The sequence below is a fragment of the Hyperolius riggenbachi genome, chromosome 1 (genome assembly GCF_040937935.1).
Source record: "Hyperolius riggenbachi isolate aHypRig1 chromosome 1, aHypRig1.pri, whole genome shotgun sequence".
In the NCBI taxonomy this organism is placed as follows: domain Eukaryota; kingdom Metazoa; phylum Chordata; class Amphibia; order Anura; family Hyperoliidae; genus Hyperolius; species Hyperolius riggenbachi.
This window is the reverse complement of record NC_090646.1, coordinates 105,032,782-105,050,427: the sequence shown is the minus strand read 5'-3', so window position 1 is coordinate 105,050,427 and position 17,646 is coordinate 105,032,782. Positions and strand designations below refer to the sequence as shown.

General features: G+C 42.4%; 1 protein-coding gene across 4 annotated transcripts in view; it reads left to right on the top strand.

Moving 5' to 3' along the window:
• FAM184B (family with sequence similarity 184 member B) overlaps positions 1-17,646 on the top strand; it is a 155,034-nt gene that overhangs the window by 119,279 nt on the left and 18,109 nt on the right. For all 4 annotated transcript variants that reach the window (XM_068267727.1, XM_068267737.1, XM_068267732.1 and 1 more), the window contains 4 exons: positions 2,623-2,689; positions 8,626-8,798; positions 11,820-11,963; positions 14,640-14,754. In XM_068267727.1, the coding sequence (XP_068123828.1) occupies positions 2,623-2,689; positions 8,626-8,798; positions 11,820-11,963; positions 14,640-14,754 (499 nt within the window). The remainder of the gene's footprint in view (positions 1-2,622; positions 2,690-8,625; positions 8,799-11,819; positions 11,964-14,639; positions 14,755-17,646) is intronic.

Sequence of the window (17,646 nt, the reverse complement as noted above, 5' to 3'; positions counted from 1 at the left end):
AACACAGTGGACCCACACCAGCAGCTGACATGGCACCCCAGACCATCACTGACTGTGGGTACTTGACACTGGACTTCAGGCATTTTGGCATTTCCCTCTTCCTTCTAGACTCTGGCAACTTGATTTCCAAATGACATGTAAAAGTTGCTTTCATCCAAAAAAAGTACTTTGGACCACTGAGCAACAGTCCAGTGCTGCTTCTCTGTAGCCCAGGTCAGGCGCTTCTGCTGCTGTTTCTGGTTCAAAAGTGGCTTGACCTGGGGAATGCGGCACCTGTAGCCCACTTCCTGCACACACCTGTACACGGTGGCTCTGGATGTTTCTACTCCAGACTCAGTCCACTGCTTCCGCAGGTCCCCAAGGTCTGGAATCGGTCCTTCTCCACAATCTTCCTCGGGGTCCGGTCACCTCTTCTCGTTATGCAGCTTTTTCTGTGACAGTTTTTCCTTCCCACAGACTTTCCACTGAGGTGCCTTGATACAGCACTCTGGGAACAGCCTATTCTTTCAGAAATGTATTTCTGTGTCTTACCTTCTTGCTTGAGGATGTCAATGATGGCCTTCTGGACAGCAGTCAGGTCGGCAGTCTTACCCATGATTGCGGTTATGAACCAGGCTGGGAGTTTTTAAAAGCCTCAGGAATATTTTGCAGGTGTTTAGAGTTAATTAGTTGATTCAGATGATTAGGTTAATAGCTCGTTTAGAGAGCTGTATGCCAAAATCATCAATATTAAAACAATAAAAGGCTTGAACTACTTCAGTTGTGTGTAATGAATCTAAAATATATGAAAGTCTAATGTTTATCAGTACATTACAGAAAATAATGAACTTTATCACAATATGCTAATTTTTTGAGAAGGACCTGTATAACATCAGAATGAGGTACAGCAACTTACTTTTTGCAAAAATAAATGTCATTTAGATGCCTTAATTACATTAGGAGGGTCGTGCAGGGATCTTTGTTAATTGATGACAAATAGATAAGACCATTTGTTCACTTAAACATCTCATACCTCAGACTCAGGGTAATATTGAGAGCTTGTAAATCCAGAGTTCAAAAGTTAAGCTTGAAGCAGAGGAGATACAACATTTGTTATAAGCTGAACATAAAGCTGCCATTTAAATACTATGAACATCATACCGGTACAAAAAATGCTATCCTTGTTCAACCCTCTAGCTATAGTTTTGAACAAATGCATACATTTTGTCTCTCATAGTCTTTCTTTATGTGACTTGAATCTACCCATTAATACAGTAATGAGAAGATCACTTAAAGTGAACCTTAAGCCGGAAAAAAAAGAGTTTTACTCACCTGGGGCTTCCCTCAGCCCCCTGCAGCTGATCCGTGCAGCCTCGCTCCGATCCTCCTGGACCTGACGGCGGCTACTTCCGGTTTTGCCTTCACCGGCCGTTAGGCTGGGAATGCGCCAGGGTGCTATTGTAGCTGGGAACGTGAAGAATCACTCGCGTTCCCAGCCTGACGGCCGGTGACGGCGAAACCCGAAGTAGCCGCCGGCGGAGACAGGAGGATCGAAGGGACACGGCGAGGGCACCGATCAGCTGCAGGGGGCTGAGGGAAGCCCCAGGTGAGTAAAACTCATTTTTTTTCCGGCTTAAGGTTCACTTTAAGCAGCGTCCCTGGGAGCAGAAATGTATAGGCATTGGGAGATCACTATAGTTTTTATAGTTTTTTTGTTTGTTTGTTTGTTAGTTTTTTTGCTATTACTGTAATAGTGAACATGAGCTGGTTCATATGCTCACCCAGTGTCTGTCCTGTTTCTCCAACATGATTTCCTTTGGGGCATTTTCCACACATGATACCAGATTAGTAGAATCATAGGAAAAGGTGTCTTGTATTTTGTATTACTGCAAGACATGTCTAATGTTGTAATTAAGGCATCTGAATTATTACATTTATTTATACTTGCATGCAAAAAAAAAACCTCCGTATCTCCTTCTGATGTTAGTCAATAAATGGTATCATTCTGCTTAAAATCCCTTGCTTTTACTGATGTCTAACACGGTGCAATGGTCTACTGCTACTCTATTGGATTATTGATGAAAGCAAAGATCTTTTAAAGTCTTCTGCCTTCAACTGTATCTCTAGTCACAGAAATATGAATTTTTTTTAGTTTTTTACTATCAGAAACTGTTTTCATTTTATCTAGAAATTTTGATGCACAAAAAGCTGTATTAGTGACCTCTCTTTTTCTACCTCCTTACTTCCATTCCCTTTTTTTTAGCCACATGGGAACGCTTATCTAAACTCTCTTCTGATTGTTATCTCTTGTCTAAACAATTCTCTTTTTTTCCTCATCACCTGAGGCTGATAAACCCTTCAGCTTCTGTTGGTGTATTATTGGCTCAGTGGGTAGAGCTGTTGTAACAAGAGGGGAAACTAAAGGAGCTGAATTCACTCCTGAGCAGCTGCTATTGTACCACTGCTATATGATGTAGTATGTATTCAGAGATATACATGCATAGATACCAAAATATAAGGTAGGGGTGGAGGTATGTGATAAAGAAGTATTTGTTTTTGTATAACTTTGTTATGTGATTATGCTAAACAAACCTTTTTTGATAATATATATTGAACTTTGGATTTTTTTCTTTTTGTTATTAGGTATGAAGGAGTTTGCCCTCCCACCCCGGCTTCACAAGAAGACTGTGGACATACTGTGGCAGTACAGGTACTAGAGCTCTAAGGGTTGGCTCACACGAGCGTCTGTACTGGGCTTTTACCGGCGTTTGCGCAAATGCGGCATTCAGATCCCGACTTTCCCTGGCATTTGAGGCGACCCTGGATGCTACATGTAGCGTCCTGGGATGGTTAACCGATGCGGCTAATGTCCCCCTGTGGGGGAGAAAACCACTAACTGCAACTGAACGCTAGGGAAAGCCACTGAAAGCTCGACTGTGACGCTGCCGCAATGCTGCTGAATGCAACGCCTCCAAAAGCTGGGCAGATGCCTGTGTGAACCAGCCCTTATACTACTTACTGTGAGACTGATTGTCCTGAAAGTGGAGCTTTGACCATCCAATCAGTAGCTGATACCCCGTTTCCCACTAGAAATATTTACCTTTTCTCAAATAGAACATCGGGGGGTCTGTATGGCTGATATTGTGCTGAAACCCCTCCCACAGTGTGATGGCATGGCCATGGTTTGCTGTCTCTGAACCTCATTGCATTGTGGGAAATAACAGCTTTTTCCAACAGCCAAGCAAGCAGTATCTCCCTGTGTCCATAGAACTATCAGTATCAAATATTACGTACAGATCACCTGGCAGAACTAAAGATGTCACCACCAGTGATACATTTCAAAATGCAAAGCGGGCGAGAAAAAAGTTTACAATGGGTAAACACCGCCTAAATAATCTATAAGTGAATATTGTAAAAAAAAAACAAAAAAAAACTGTTTTGTTCAATATGTTATTTTCACGACAGTTCCACTTGAAAGTACAGTAACCCACTGTGATCAATTAACAGACATCATTAAGCCAGAGCAGGATCATCCACCAGGCAACCTAGGCAGGTGCCTGGAGCCTAGCAGGTGTAAAGGGGCCCACCTGCCACCTTCTCTGACCTCTCTTCACTTCAGCTTACCAAAAAGGCCACAAGGGGGTGCCAAATCTACTACCTTGTTTAGGGCCCAGTTACTTTTTAATCCATCTCAGCTCTGGTAAAGATAGACACCCCCATTGCTGACTTGTAGTTCTGTCCATCTGTCATTCCCTCTGGCTCCTCTGCTCTGCTCATTCAGTAACCTAACCACTAACGTGGGGAAAGTATGCAGCCTGAGAAACGTCCTGCCTGCTTATTCCAGGCCAGGTTCAGGCAGGTGAGGGAATAATAATGGCTGATAAGTTGCAGCGGGCTGTTGGACTTTGCAGCCGGCTCCTCCTTGCGTTGTTATATAAGCCAGTCAGTCTTGGCTCTCCGCTCTCTCTGGAACATATTTTTTGTCTCACTGATCTAGTTAAGCATTTGTGTCACATCGCCCTCTCTCTTTCCTCTGCTTCATGCCCTATATAGAAAGGTCACTTCCATAACCTGCCAAGGACTACGCCGCAATGCCAAGCAAGACACATAATTCACTCATAAATATTCAAGTCCGTGGCCTAGATTCCGAGGTCAATATCCTGGAAAAAAAAGTCCCTTGTTCTATCGAGCTTTAACAAGAAGCTTGAAAGCATTTCTGGCTAAGTCACGCAACACTGTGACCGTAAAAGTCGCCACACAGGAGTTATAGTCAAATAGCCTAACGAATAACAGTATCTGTGGACAGGGCCGGTTTCAGCAACAATGCGGCCCCAGGGCAAAATAAACCTGGGGGGCCCCCCTAACATATACCCCGGCAAAAAAAATCGGCATTAGGGGACCTTTTTTGCAGCTGGTATAGTCAGGGTGTGAAGCCCCAATTGGTCAGAGCTCCACATTCTGGCTATCCCAACCTGCATGGGGGACAAGGGGTTAAAAAGTGGGGGGGGACCCCACATAATTTAAAAAAAAAAAAATCCCACACTCTAAACATAAAAAAAAAAATTGGGAAAATAGGAAAAAATGCCAGGGATCTTCATACAGCCATATTGCGGCTGTATAGCGATCCCTGGCCAAAGCGCTGCGGCTGCGTATAAACCCCCTGGAAACCCCGTCAGGAAATTTATTGCGCTTTCGTTTGATGCATGTAAAATTACACTACCGTTAGATTTTGTACTAAAAGTGACATCTACCACATTTAAAAGTATACTTTTTTCCTTCGAAATTTTAAAATCGATTTTCTCAAAAACTATAAGGTCTTTTTGAAAAATTGTTTTTTCCTCTTATTCCTAATGATCTCCTTAACATATCCTGCAAATTTAGGGTTTATAGCATTTAAGGTGGATTTGCTATTAACCATTAAAGTCGGCAGGGTTTTAAATGTGTATTTTTTTTCCTTTGAAACTTTAAAATCGATTTTCTCAAAAAGTATAAGGCCGATTTGAAATTTTTTTTCCCCTTGTAGCCACTGGGGCCCCCTACAAGCTCTGGGGCCCTGGGGCAGCTGCCTCCTTTGCCTCTATGGTAGCGCCGGCCCTGTCTGTGGAAAGTAATTCTCCTAACCTGCAAATATCCACTCTCTGAGGCCCAGTGCACACCAATACCACTAGCAGATCCACAAAACGTTAGCGGTTTTTGGAGCTGATTTCAGAGCGATTCTAGGTATGTTTAGAGACGTTTTCTAAACATACCTAGTGGTTTTGGGTGCGTTTTTGGGTAGCAGATTACACATATTGTTACAGTAAAAGCTGTTACTGAACAGCTTCTGTAACAAAAACGCCTGGCAAAACGCTCTGAAGTAGCGTTTTTCAGAGCGGTTTGCGTTTTTCCTATACTTTACATTGAGGACGAAACACTTCCGAAAACCGCAAAGGTGCAGCAGGAGGCGCGTTTGCAGCTTGGCAAAAACCTCAAACCGCCGGTGTGCACTATCCCATTGCAATACATTAGCCAAGCGTTTTTACAGGTGGATGCGGCCGGCGGATCGCTGCAAAAACCGCTCGGTGTGCACTAGGCCTCAGTGAGGGAATTACATCTAGCCAATCACAGCTTCTGACTGTTAATTAAACTGGACCTGAACTCAGAACTTCATCTCTGCTCTGAAAGATAAGCAAGAGCATAACCTTTTAAAGAAAAACATTCCTTTGTTACAGCTGATACAAATCCTGCAATAAATCTGCAGTGTGTGTACTTCCTGTTTTCATGGAAGCAGACATAGGGGTAACATCTTGTGCATGCAAATTAGCTGCTCTGCAGTGGCAGCGTGCTGACACAGCTTAGAGATGAAATTACAGCTGTGATTAGTCACAGATGAGGGGGAATTAGACAGGATAAACTGTCTAAATAGATATAGGGTGCATTTCTATGTTTTCCTTCTGTCCTGTGCAAGAGTTCAGTTTCACTTTAATATGCTGCCAGCTAATTGATCGGTTCCTTTCTCTCCCTGGGAGATTTGCTTGTTAGGAGAATTTTTTGCTTATAACTAAATATACTCCAACTTATTAAAACAAAAAATTGTGAGCTGTATTTTTTTTAAATTAACTAATAAATGTTCTTAAATAACTAACACGTATTTCCATAATTAACTGATAAGTATTCTTATTAGGGCTTACGCAAAAAATCTTTTCAAACTTGTAATTCACCTTTCACATTGTTTTCATTAAAAAGTTTGAAAAACTACTGAAAAGTGAGCTTCCCCTGAGCCAGTGCATTTGAACTAGGCCACAGTGAAGCATACAGCGCATACAAAGTATGCTACACTGCTTTCCGCGTTAGACATTACTGTGCTGCGTTAATCCAACGGATTCCATACACCACACTGCTAACGTACGAGTGTGAACGTACAATTCCAATATACCGTAATTACATTGTGTTAGCAATGCGATTATATTGTCTGACGCAAAGCACCACAACGTATCAGTGTGAACATAGCCTAAAGGCCTCTAAACAAGTAGATGAACCTTGCTCGGCAGGGAGCAGGAACCAACCCCTGGGCCGTCATGGCTGGGCCAAGGCTGTACAGATGAAAAGCTAGCCTATAGGCTGGTGACATGCCGCTATGTGGAAGGGCGGAGGGCAGATAAGTGTGATGTCATACAGTAGCGGGGAAAGTGAGGAGAGCAATGCTTTCAGCCATCGCTCGGCCTAAGTGATCCCCCCGGCTGAGGAGTCGGGGGCCGCTGTACACACCCTGGATTCTCAACAAAGCCAGTTGTTATTGGCCACCTTGGCTTAGTTTCATCTAGTGCAGCACTGAACTGACTACGGCCCTGTACGCTGTTACACCGGCCCATCCACAGGCAGCTGAATTCCTCTCCTTCCCCCCCTCCTTCCCTGCAGAGTCACGAGGGAGCAGTTACGGGGAAACTTAAAACTCACCTTGATCGCTGAATCCCACGTCGCGTCTCCCTAGCAACAGGGCGTCACATGTTGGGATGTGCCAACATATTACGCGATGGCTGTCAGGGCACGCCCCGACAACCCATCATGTGACACCATGTTGCTATGGAGACGCAATGCAGGAATCAGCGATCAAGGTGTGTTTTAAATCCCCTACTACACCCACTTGGAAGTCTCCAGGGAAGGAGGGGGGTTAGAATTTGAGGAATGCGGCCCAGGGAACTTAAAGTTTGCCCAGCCCTGATCTGTGTACAGAGCTTTAGTGCATACCTCTCAGCTTTTTGAGATGAGAAAGAGTGACACCTAAAGACACGCCCCTGCCACACCTCTAATCATGCCCCAGCCACACCCTAGCCACGCATACCCCACACCACACCATACCTTTCTATCACTATGTTTTCTCCATATTAACATTTAAAATGAAGAAATATATCAATTTAAAGGATGGGAGTAAAGTTTGTAGCCAATTAAACACATTTTTCAGTTGAAAAAAATATATATATTTACATAAATCTGAAAATCAGTCCTGAAAGAGGGAAAAATGAGGGAGAAAAAGGGGACATAGGGACCTTGTTCCCAAAAAGGGACTGTCCCTCCAAAAAAAGGACAGTTGGGAGCTATAGCAGTATAGAGTGCTTTTCTTAAAGAGAACCTGTACTGAGTAAAAATATTTAAAATAAACACATGAGGTAACTTCAAATGAACATTACATAGTTACCTTGCCATCAGTTCCTCTCAGAAGCTCACCATTTTCTCCTGACAATAATACCTTCCAGTTCTGACAACATTTTGTCAGAACTGAAATATATCAGTTGCTGTCAGTTATATATCAGTTGCTGTCAGTTACAGCTGAGAGGACAAATGATCTGCCAAGTAACGTCCATGTTTCCCTATGGCTCAAGTGGGCGATGTTACAGTTTAACTGTGTGCTGACCAGAAAGCTGTTATGGGTAATTGCCATTTTCAAAATGGAGGACGGAAAATTCCCTTGGTCACAGTGGACAAACAGGATGCAGGACAGGAGAAAGACACTGAGGAGTAGACTACATGGAAGGTAAGTATGACTTGTGTATGCTTATTTTGACTTTTAATTTTCAGTTCAGGTTTTCTTTAAAGCGCACCTCAACTCAGAACTCTTCTCTGCTCTAAAAGATACACAACAGCATAATAACCTTTAAACAAAAAACATTTCTTTGTTACAGCTGATACAAACCCTAATAAATCTGCACAGTTTCTACTTCCTGATTCATAGAAGCAGACATATTGTTTACAGCCTGTACTTTCAAATGGGCTTCTCTTCTTATCTGCTGTGGCAGTCATGTGACACAGGGTGGAGATCAAATTACAACTAGTGATTAGACACAAATGAGGGGGAATTACACAAGGTAAACTCTTTAAATACATACAGGGTGCATTTCTGTTATGTTTTCCTTGTGTCCTGTGCAAGAGTTCAGGTCCACTTTAAAGTGTGGGGAAGGATGATGTGGTGATTTCCTTACATCTCTGCCATCCTACAATAAGCTGCCTTAGCCCAGCAAAATACAGCCGTCTCCACGCTGGCAGACACACTGCTGAGAATGAGTTTTATGCTAGCCAAGTGCCAGGTTTTTAATAGTTCAACTGAAAATTGATTATGTAGAAGTGATTGACTTGAATTGATCTGTTTTCTTGTCTACTTCTATTTCTTAGGAAGAAGGTTCACAGGATTTCAAAAATGGAAACACGCAGCTGGTTGAATTTGAAAAAGAAGTATCCCGGCTGGAGCAAGAGAATGCAGTGCTACGGGACTCCGTGGAACTGCTCAGCAAAGAGATGACCAAGTCACAGCAAGAGGCACTCGGGTTCAAAGAAAAGCAAAGCAGGTATGGCCATTCATCTGCAGGCAGAACACAGACTGCTGGAGCAGCATTACATTTATATGGTGCTGACACATTATCTGCAGCACTCTACAGAGAATATCAGAGAATTCATGGCACTCACTCTGCCTAAGGGGAGTTCTCAACTACTTAAAGAGAACCTGTAACAAAAAAAAAGTCCCCTGGGGGGTACTCACCTTCGGGAGGGGGAAGCCTCAGGGTCCCAATGAGGCTTCCCCCTCCCCTGCAGCTGCAGGCAATCCAGCGCTGGCTCCCCCGAAGTGTCCCGGAATCCTCCCTCGACAAGGGTGACAAGCGCTGATTTATTTACCTTTCCTGGCTCCAGCAGGGGCGCTGTTGCGGCTCTCCACACGGAGATAGGTGAAAATAGCCGATCTCTGTCGGGTCCGCTCTGTTGCGCATGTGCAGTAGATTTGCGCCTGTGCAGTAGAGCGGGCCGACAGCGATCGGCTATTTTCGCCTATTTCTGTGCGGAGAGCTGATACTGCGCCTGCGCTGGAGCCGGGAAGGTAAATATTTACATCCCTGCCGTTCTGGGAGCTTTTTCGCCGCTGCCGTGGGATTGAGGAGGACGGGGGAAGCCTCGATCACATCCATTCATCATATACTATTTTGGATAAAAAGCTTGACAGTTGACCTACCTGAGGTCTTCCACAGGGACTAAGGCCTCAAAACCCTCTGGGGTGCAGTTGAAGCCCACACAGGGGACGGAGGGGGGTTATCTTAGGGATGATCGCAATGTGCTAATTACGATTACGCTAAATGTTGCAATCATAATAAAGAAATCATAATTACGAAAAATAATGCAAACTTTTGCATAATTATGACTATGTGCTTAATTCTCATAATTACAATACTTTTTGATAGTTAATTCACAATTGTGCACACTTTAGCATAATTACGACAGTTTTTCACGCAATTATGAAAAATGATGATGCATTTATGCATAATTATGAAACATTATGCGTAATTATGAAATGAACACAAAATTATGCATGAAAATTGTGCATGAAATACAGCAAAATTATGATGCAAATTACGACAAAATTAACCACTAAAAAATACAGTACTTAAGCGCTTGTGTGCATAGAAATAATATAGAATTAGAACAGGTATAGAAAAAATTGCTCATATATCATCAAACACCATAAAGAACACTAATAAGCAATAGTCTCTTGTCGGTGGAGCCCTGCCCTGCTATTATACATCATGATGTACACATATGGATAAACATTGCTTGGTCTGCAATTGGAACTTTTTGTTTCCGCTCTTTGCCATGTTTGGAGCCCTTTGTTCATCTGCACAGGGTGGATCTGTGATTGGGATCTGTTGTTGATTGCTAATTTGGAGCTTCTTTTCAATCATTATACATGTGCTGGCATCTTCTTGGACACATTATTTACTAGCAGGGTATGGACTCTATAGACAGGTCTGGGGACTGCAGCCCTGGTGTTTTTTGGTGATATATGGTGGGTGGCATTTTTTAGGGCGCTCAAGTTTGTTCTGTATATTTGTGGTTTTTTTTTATGATGTTCATAACTTTTTGATATCTTGATCAATAAATTATTGTTGGTATTCGCATGCACCCAAGAGCCAATACTTTTCATTGTTGCTTCAATATTATCCTTGTTGGCATGGTGCATGGGAATATGGTGTAATATTCTATACATTTGATTAAGGTTTATTGCATTTTGCACTTGTATCCCATTTGCCTGCCGCCTCTCAAACTAAGTTGTTGCTATTGGTCTTTTTCACAATGTACTGGTATGGGAAGTTAAAACGCATCAGCTTTTCAGCATATAGTGTAAAAGAGGCCTAACACTTTAAATACCATAGGTTGTCCCTACACTTGCAAACAGATTCCATCCTTCAGAAGCAATTCCTATAATGTATCTGGAGAGCTGGTACTATCCATAACACTAATGGCTCCGGGTTTGGCAACAATCCCAGTTTAAGTCTCGGATTTTATGATACTTGCAATAAACTTTAGGAAAATTAATTATAGAAAAGCCATTTAATCAATAGCAGGATGCTTTCAAAGCGTTCGTGAGAGGTGAGTTCATCGCTGATGTTATTTTTTCAAGGGTACAAGCAAGGAGGCAATACCATTATCTCATTTCTTGTCTGGTAAAAGAAGTATAAATACATTTTTCATAAATCAAAAGAAACCCATTAGATTATTTTAGAGGGCCAAATTAGGACAGTGTGTTCTACTCAATGCCTCTTTTTAAGCAGGAAAAGGCTGCAATAACTTTTAAATTGAAATAGAATTATTATCATTATAATTACGCATTTATGTAGGGCTGAAACTTTGCACAATTCACATCACTAACTGCCCCTCAGTGAGTTTCCTACCCTATTGAAAATTGGGGGTCTCCATTTCGTCACTGATTTAAAAATAGGCCCTAAAATGGCTGATTTTTGGATTATGTTTGGTCTGCTGTATGGTGATCTGTGTGTGGGGTCTGTGTTTGTGTGATATTATATGGCGCCCTCTTGTGGATGTGTTGTAATACAGCACTTTGAAAATATTCGTAGTACATAGCTCCCAACTTTTCCTCTTTCAGAGGGGCAGTCCCTCTTTGCAAACCAAATCCCTTTGTCCCACTTTCTCCCTCATTTGTCCCTCTTTAAGGACTGATGAAGAGATTAATCTAAATATGTGCATTTTTCTACAAAAAAAATGTATTTAATTGGCTCTAAACTTTAAATTGATGCATTTCTATTTTCAAATGTTAATATGAAGAAACACTAGTGATGATAGAAAGTACCAGTGCAGTTTTACTTATAAAATTACATCTATTGCTGATGAATATTTAGTGGCATGCATAGCTAGGAGTGTGGGCATGGGCGTGATTAGAGTTATGGCAGGGGGAGGGGGATGTCCTAAGGTGTCCCTTTTTTCTCATTTCAAAAAGTTGGGAGGAATGCTAGTACACTGCTTCTGCTTGTCTTTATTCTATATAGTTTTTTAAACAAATCTTTTTCCTTTTTTGCTGTGGCAAGAAACCAAGAGGAACTTAAGCTGAAGCAAAGAATGGAGCTGGATTCCTTGAGGCAAAGTCACCAGCAGGAGATTCAGTCTATCGTTTCCAAGTTTAGCAGTGCTCAGACCTTCCTCCAGGCAAAGATTGTTACCTTAGAAGCTGAGTAAGTTCCTGTAAGCCTACAGTATAATGGGGTATAGTACTTAAATGCTAAGTACACACGATGCCTTTTTTCGGTTTTCCGTTCGACCGATTTTCGATTCGTTTTTCCGCTCGATTTTGTGCTCGATTCTCTTATCTTTTCTTATCAATTTCCATTCACTTCTATAAGAAATCTTGCGGTAAAACAATCGAAAGTAATATCGGACATGACGGAAATTATCTATCGAACTAATCTATTGAATGCAAAAACATATTATAGCATAATAGTAGATGCTGCTAGTGGCTGGATAGTGTACTGGTTAAGTGTACCCAAGGAGACATGTGACATGATGACGAGATAAACATGTGTTTGTGCAGTGCAAAACATATAAATAACCAGGCTGTTTTACTTGTTGTATTTTTCTGCCTGAAATAGTTAATTTTTAGGCATGAAAGTGACAGCTTCTGTTCTTTCTTGACGGTACATTGTCAGGAATATAGTAATCCTCACTTATAAGCCGATTACAGCCATAAAAGTTATCCTGGCAAAATACAACCTCTGAGACCAGAAGGAGATTAAAAAAAAAAAAGTTCATGTAATTTAACTCTGGGGCACTTAATCTACTTTGTAAATGTTTAAATATAAAATAAAACCATGGGATATCTAAAAAAGTCATTTTTAGGAGTAGGCTCTGACGCAGGAGACCTGGGTTCAAATCTTGCACCTTCCTGTTCAGTAAGCCAGCACCTATTCGGTGAGGAGTCCTTGGGCAAAACTCCCTAACTGCTGCTGCCTATAGACCGTACCCTAGTGGCTGCAGCTTTGTTGCTTTGAGTCCGCCAGAAAAAAAGCACGCTGTATATATGTTCGGTGTCTTGCGTTATGGGGCATATTCACAGAGAGAGCATCAATAAACTTTACCAATCTTTATGCAATGTAAGTATAGCATAACTCATGCTATACATGTGATGCCTTTGTTGCTTGCTGTACAAGGGACGTTATGTGAAATGTATAAAGCAAGTTACACAAATTATGTAATGTTTTACACTATTTGCAAAAAGCCTAAAAACCTTTACATACTCTGACTTCTCACACAATGTTTACCAGCAGATAGTGATTATTACCCATGGAACAATTTACAATATTTAGTACCAGCTACGCACAAAACTGTTATGTTCTCTCTATTTTTTTATTTTAATTTTGCATATCAGAAGGGAGTGTTAGAACCCCTGTCAGATTGTTATTGCTGTCTGCACCTTTGTTTTAGGGAGCATAAACACAAATAAAAAGAAAAAAGTAGCAGCAACTGACATGATCTTGGTATCTGGGGAGAATTTAAATAGGAACTGTAGTGAAGATTTCTTAATTAATAAAATTGCTTATTGTTTACAGTATTAATTTATAGATTATTTTGTCATTTTCTCTCCATTGTAAAATTTTTCCTCTCCTTGATTTACATCAGTTCTGTCATATTTCTACAACCTACTGTAAGTGACAGCAAAATAAGAGAAAAGTCATTTATGGCTCATTTTACTCTGGGAGAAATGTACATCTTAGTTGTATGTGTTTACATGTATTTCAGATTTTAAAATTTTTCACAATAGTGGTTCTTTAACCACTTTATCCACCACTACAGTATATCTGCGTCCTCTGTGACTTCATCTAAGCCATGAGTCAGTAGATATACGTCTTGTAGCAGAAGCAGTACTGTGCAGGATTGGGTTTGCTCCTGTGCACATTTCTGGCACTGATGCAGCTCTAATTGGTGAATGGGAATATATGTTTCCTGAGCTAATGAGATTGATTTTTACCATTAAAATACTTTTATTTTCACAGTTCATAGTGAAAAATACACTCTGTAGCATTTCAGAATCAAATATCTTCACCATAAAATGTGACAGGAACATAATCTAAGTTTTGTGATAAACGGTAAGAATAGCCAAATAAAAATTGTGTTTTTTATCTACAGTAGCACTTTTTATTTTTAAACTGGAAATGGTAAAACTGAGAAATATTGTGTTTTTTCTATTTTTTTCCTTGTTTTCCCATTAAAATTCATAGAAAACAAAATTGTTCGAGGGAAAAAATGGCATACAATGAAAGCCTAGTTTGTGAATAAAACAATATGTATTTAATTTCTGTGTCATAAGTAAGGATAAAGTTATTTCTGATTAAACAAGGACATACCAGTAGCTAAACTGTCAAAACTGCTCTGGTCCATAAGTGGAAAACAAGGTCTGGATGCGAAGTGGTTAAGGATTTTTTACTGCAATGATCAAATGCAGTCATTTGCACTCCTTGCAGCTGTGCACATTCAGTAATGAAATATGTTGGAGTGGGGTGTGATTTGTGCTTGTGAAGGTGTGGGAGTTGTGAAGTGGGACTGTGCGTTTTACTAAAGGAAAGTTAAGATAAGCATTTAAAACTTTGGAAAATAGGGCAGTGTGGGTGTTCTGTAAAGGGAGATCAAATTACTAAGCACCAATAATAATGCAAATTATACATTAGTTGCATGGCTTAACCTTTTAAAAATTGTGTAATTTGTGACTTTCTCAGAGAAGGAGCAGGAATGGTTTCTTTATATGAGTTTTATGTATGGGGGATTTGTATAGCAAAGATGTAGACGCTATCTTTAGCTGATTTTTATTGACGCCTTTACTCAGACTGCATGCTGTTTTTTTTTTATTCTGAATACAGGCTGAAAGAGATGGAGGATAAGACTAAGAAGGAGGCCCGGCCGGAGGACCTGCAGCTTATAAACAACCTGCAGGATAAACTGACTGATAAAGATCAAATTATTAAGCACCTGCTGGTAAGATTACATTCACACATTTCTTCCTGAGCAAGTACCAAGGCTGAGATTACATAATATGTTGTATAGAGTCTTGTCGGTCTGCGCATAAGATAACTAATCCTTGCAATGCATGTACCTTTATTCCAGATTTATAATGCTTCTATCAGAAGCCTTTTTTTCAATTTCCTTTAACCATTTCACCACACTGGTACTGTAGTTCCTTCCTCCCCTTCCCCAAACCCTATTGTGCAGCAGTCTAGTTTTCTGTTTCTTGCACGGATGAGGGTTAACCTCCCTGGCGGTTAATTTTTTTTGCCACTTAGGCAAAAATCCTTTTTTTGTTTTGTTTTTGTTTTTTAGTTTCATGTAAAGCTACTAGAGTGGTAGCTACATGAAACACCACTAGAGGGCGCATGTGTCCCTCTAGTGCGATCGTCGCCGGCACCAAAAGCAAACAGGGGAACACGTATATAACGCGCTCCCCTGTTTGGCTTCTCCTGTCGCCATGGCGACGATCGGAATGACGTCATGGACGTCAGTCGACGTCCTGACTTCAGACGCCTCCGATCCAGCCCATAGCGCTGCCCGGAACTCATAAGTCCGGGCAGCACAGGGCTCTGCCGGAGGCCCTCTTGCGCCGCTGCATGCGGGCGATCGCCGCAGAGCGGCGGCGATCGAGCTGTACGCGCGGCTAGCAAAGTGCTAGCTGCACGTACAGCATTTTAAAGTGAGCAAATCGCCCCACCAGGGGCTGAGACATCTTCCTGCGCGGCATAGCCCGAGCTCAGCTCGGGCTTACCGCCAGGAAGGTTAACCTTCCTGGAGGTAAGCCCGAGCTGAGCTCGGGCTATGCCGCGCAGGAGGAGTTCTCAGGCCCTGCTTGGCCGATTTGTATCAATTTTTTTTTTGGTACACGCAGCTAGCACTGTGCTAGCTGCGTGTACTGCCCGATCGCCTGCGCTCCACGCAGATTCACGCGCCGTGCCGCCCTCCCCCCCCCGACCCTATGCGCTGCCTGGCCAATCAGTGCCAGGCAGCGCTGAGGGGTGGATCGGGACTCCCTTTGACGTCACGACGTCATCCCGCCCGTCGCCGGGGCGACGAGGGAAGCCCTAATTTAAATCCCGTTCAGAACGGGATTTCCGGACGGGCTTGATCGCTGGAGACGATCGAAGAGGGTGAGGGGATGCCGCTGCACAGCGGCTGTCATGTAGCTAGCGCTAGGCTAGCTACATGATTTAAAAAAAAAAATTAAAAAATTGTGCTGCGCTGCCCCCTGGCGGTTTTAATTGACCGCCAGGAGGGTTAATAAGCTGGCTAGTACAGTAGTGGCATTAGGTAATGATTTTGGACTTGTGAGTCTGTGAGTAATCCAGTGGAAATTTACCATCAGGAAATAGACTCTAGGTAGACTCTGATAGACTCTGCTCTCTAGGCAGCTTAGAGCAACGACTTATAATTAAAGCGGACCTGAACTCAGAACTTCCTCTCTGCTCTAAAAGATAAGCAACAGTATAATAACCTTTAACTACTTGAGGACCCCGGGCTTAACTCCCCTAGTGACCAGGCCAATTTTTACAAAATAGGCCACTGCAGCTTTAAGTCCTTGCTGCAGGGCCATACAACTCAGCACGCAAGCAGGGCCAGGCCGAGGCAGAGGCAAGAGAGGCTCCAGCCTCAGGGCGCAATGTAGGAGGGGCGAGAACTCACTCGCCTATCATTCCCCTATTGTGTTTGAAGCAGAGAGAAATAAGAAAAGGGGATACATGGCAGTGACTGCAAGCCAGATAACTAGAGATTAAGGTGTTGGGGACCCTGGGGCACCTCTTAGTCTAATAGCAATCAATGTGTAACAGCTAGGGTGGGAGGGATGGGGGGGCGCACTTTGGTGTCTCAGCCTTGGCTGCCAGAGGACCTTGTCCCAGCTGTGCACACAAGTAATCCCCCCCCCCTCTTTTCTGCCCACCAACAGAGCTTTCTGTTGGTGGGCTGTGATTGCTCCCCCAATGTTTATATATATATATATATATATATATATATATATATATATATATATATATATATATATTATTATTATTTTTTTTTTACAAATATATATTTTTTTAAAACAACAATACATTTCTTATGTTTTTTTATTATTTTATAATCTCCCCCTCCCTCCCCTAGCCAGCCTATGACATCGATCAGCTGTCATAGGCTTCAGCCAATGAGAGCTGATTGCTCTCCTGCCTCCCAGGGGGACAGCCGTGTCATACAGCTGTCCCCAATACAGTGCTGCCGTAGATCGCATCACTGTACACAGCAAATAGATGGTGGTTTCGGTGTCTAACAGTCTCCTAGAAGAGATGGCTGCTGGGAGACTGATGACGGAGCAGAGCTCCGTCATCCAAGTGGAGATGTGTGCGCATTGGCGCACGCAATCTCCTGCAAATCCCTGCCCCAGGACTTTATGCCGATCAGCGTTAGGCATTCCTGGGGCTGCCGCCGTGGTCACGCCCATCGGCGTGACGCGGACGTTAGGTTGTTAAGTAAAAACATTTCTTTGTTACAACCGACACAAATCCTGCAATACATCTGCAGTGTGTCTACTTCCTGCTTCCATGGAAGCAGACATAAGGTTAACATCCTGTGTTTACAAATTAGCTGCTCTGCTGAGGACTGCCAAAATCCTGTGCTGACATAGCTGAGATATCAAATTATAGTTGTGATTAGTCACAGATGAGGGGGAATTAGACAGGCTAAACTCTCTAAATCCATATGAGGTGCAGGTCCACTTTTAGGGGCTCTTTCACACGAATGGCTACCATTAGTACTCCATCTTAAGTCATTGGTAATGGTAGTGCCCAAGAACCGAACACTTGATACTCTGCTGACCTCGGTGCCATCGATGAACACCGGGTTGAGTGGAGG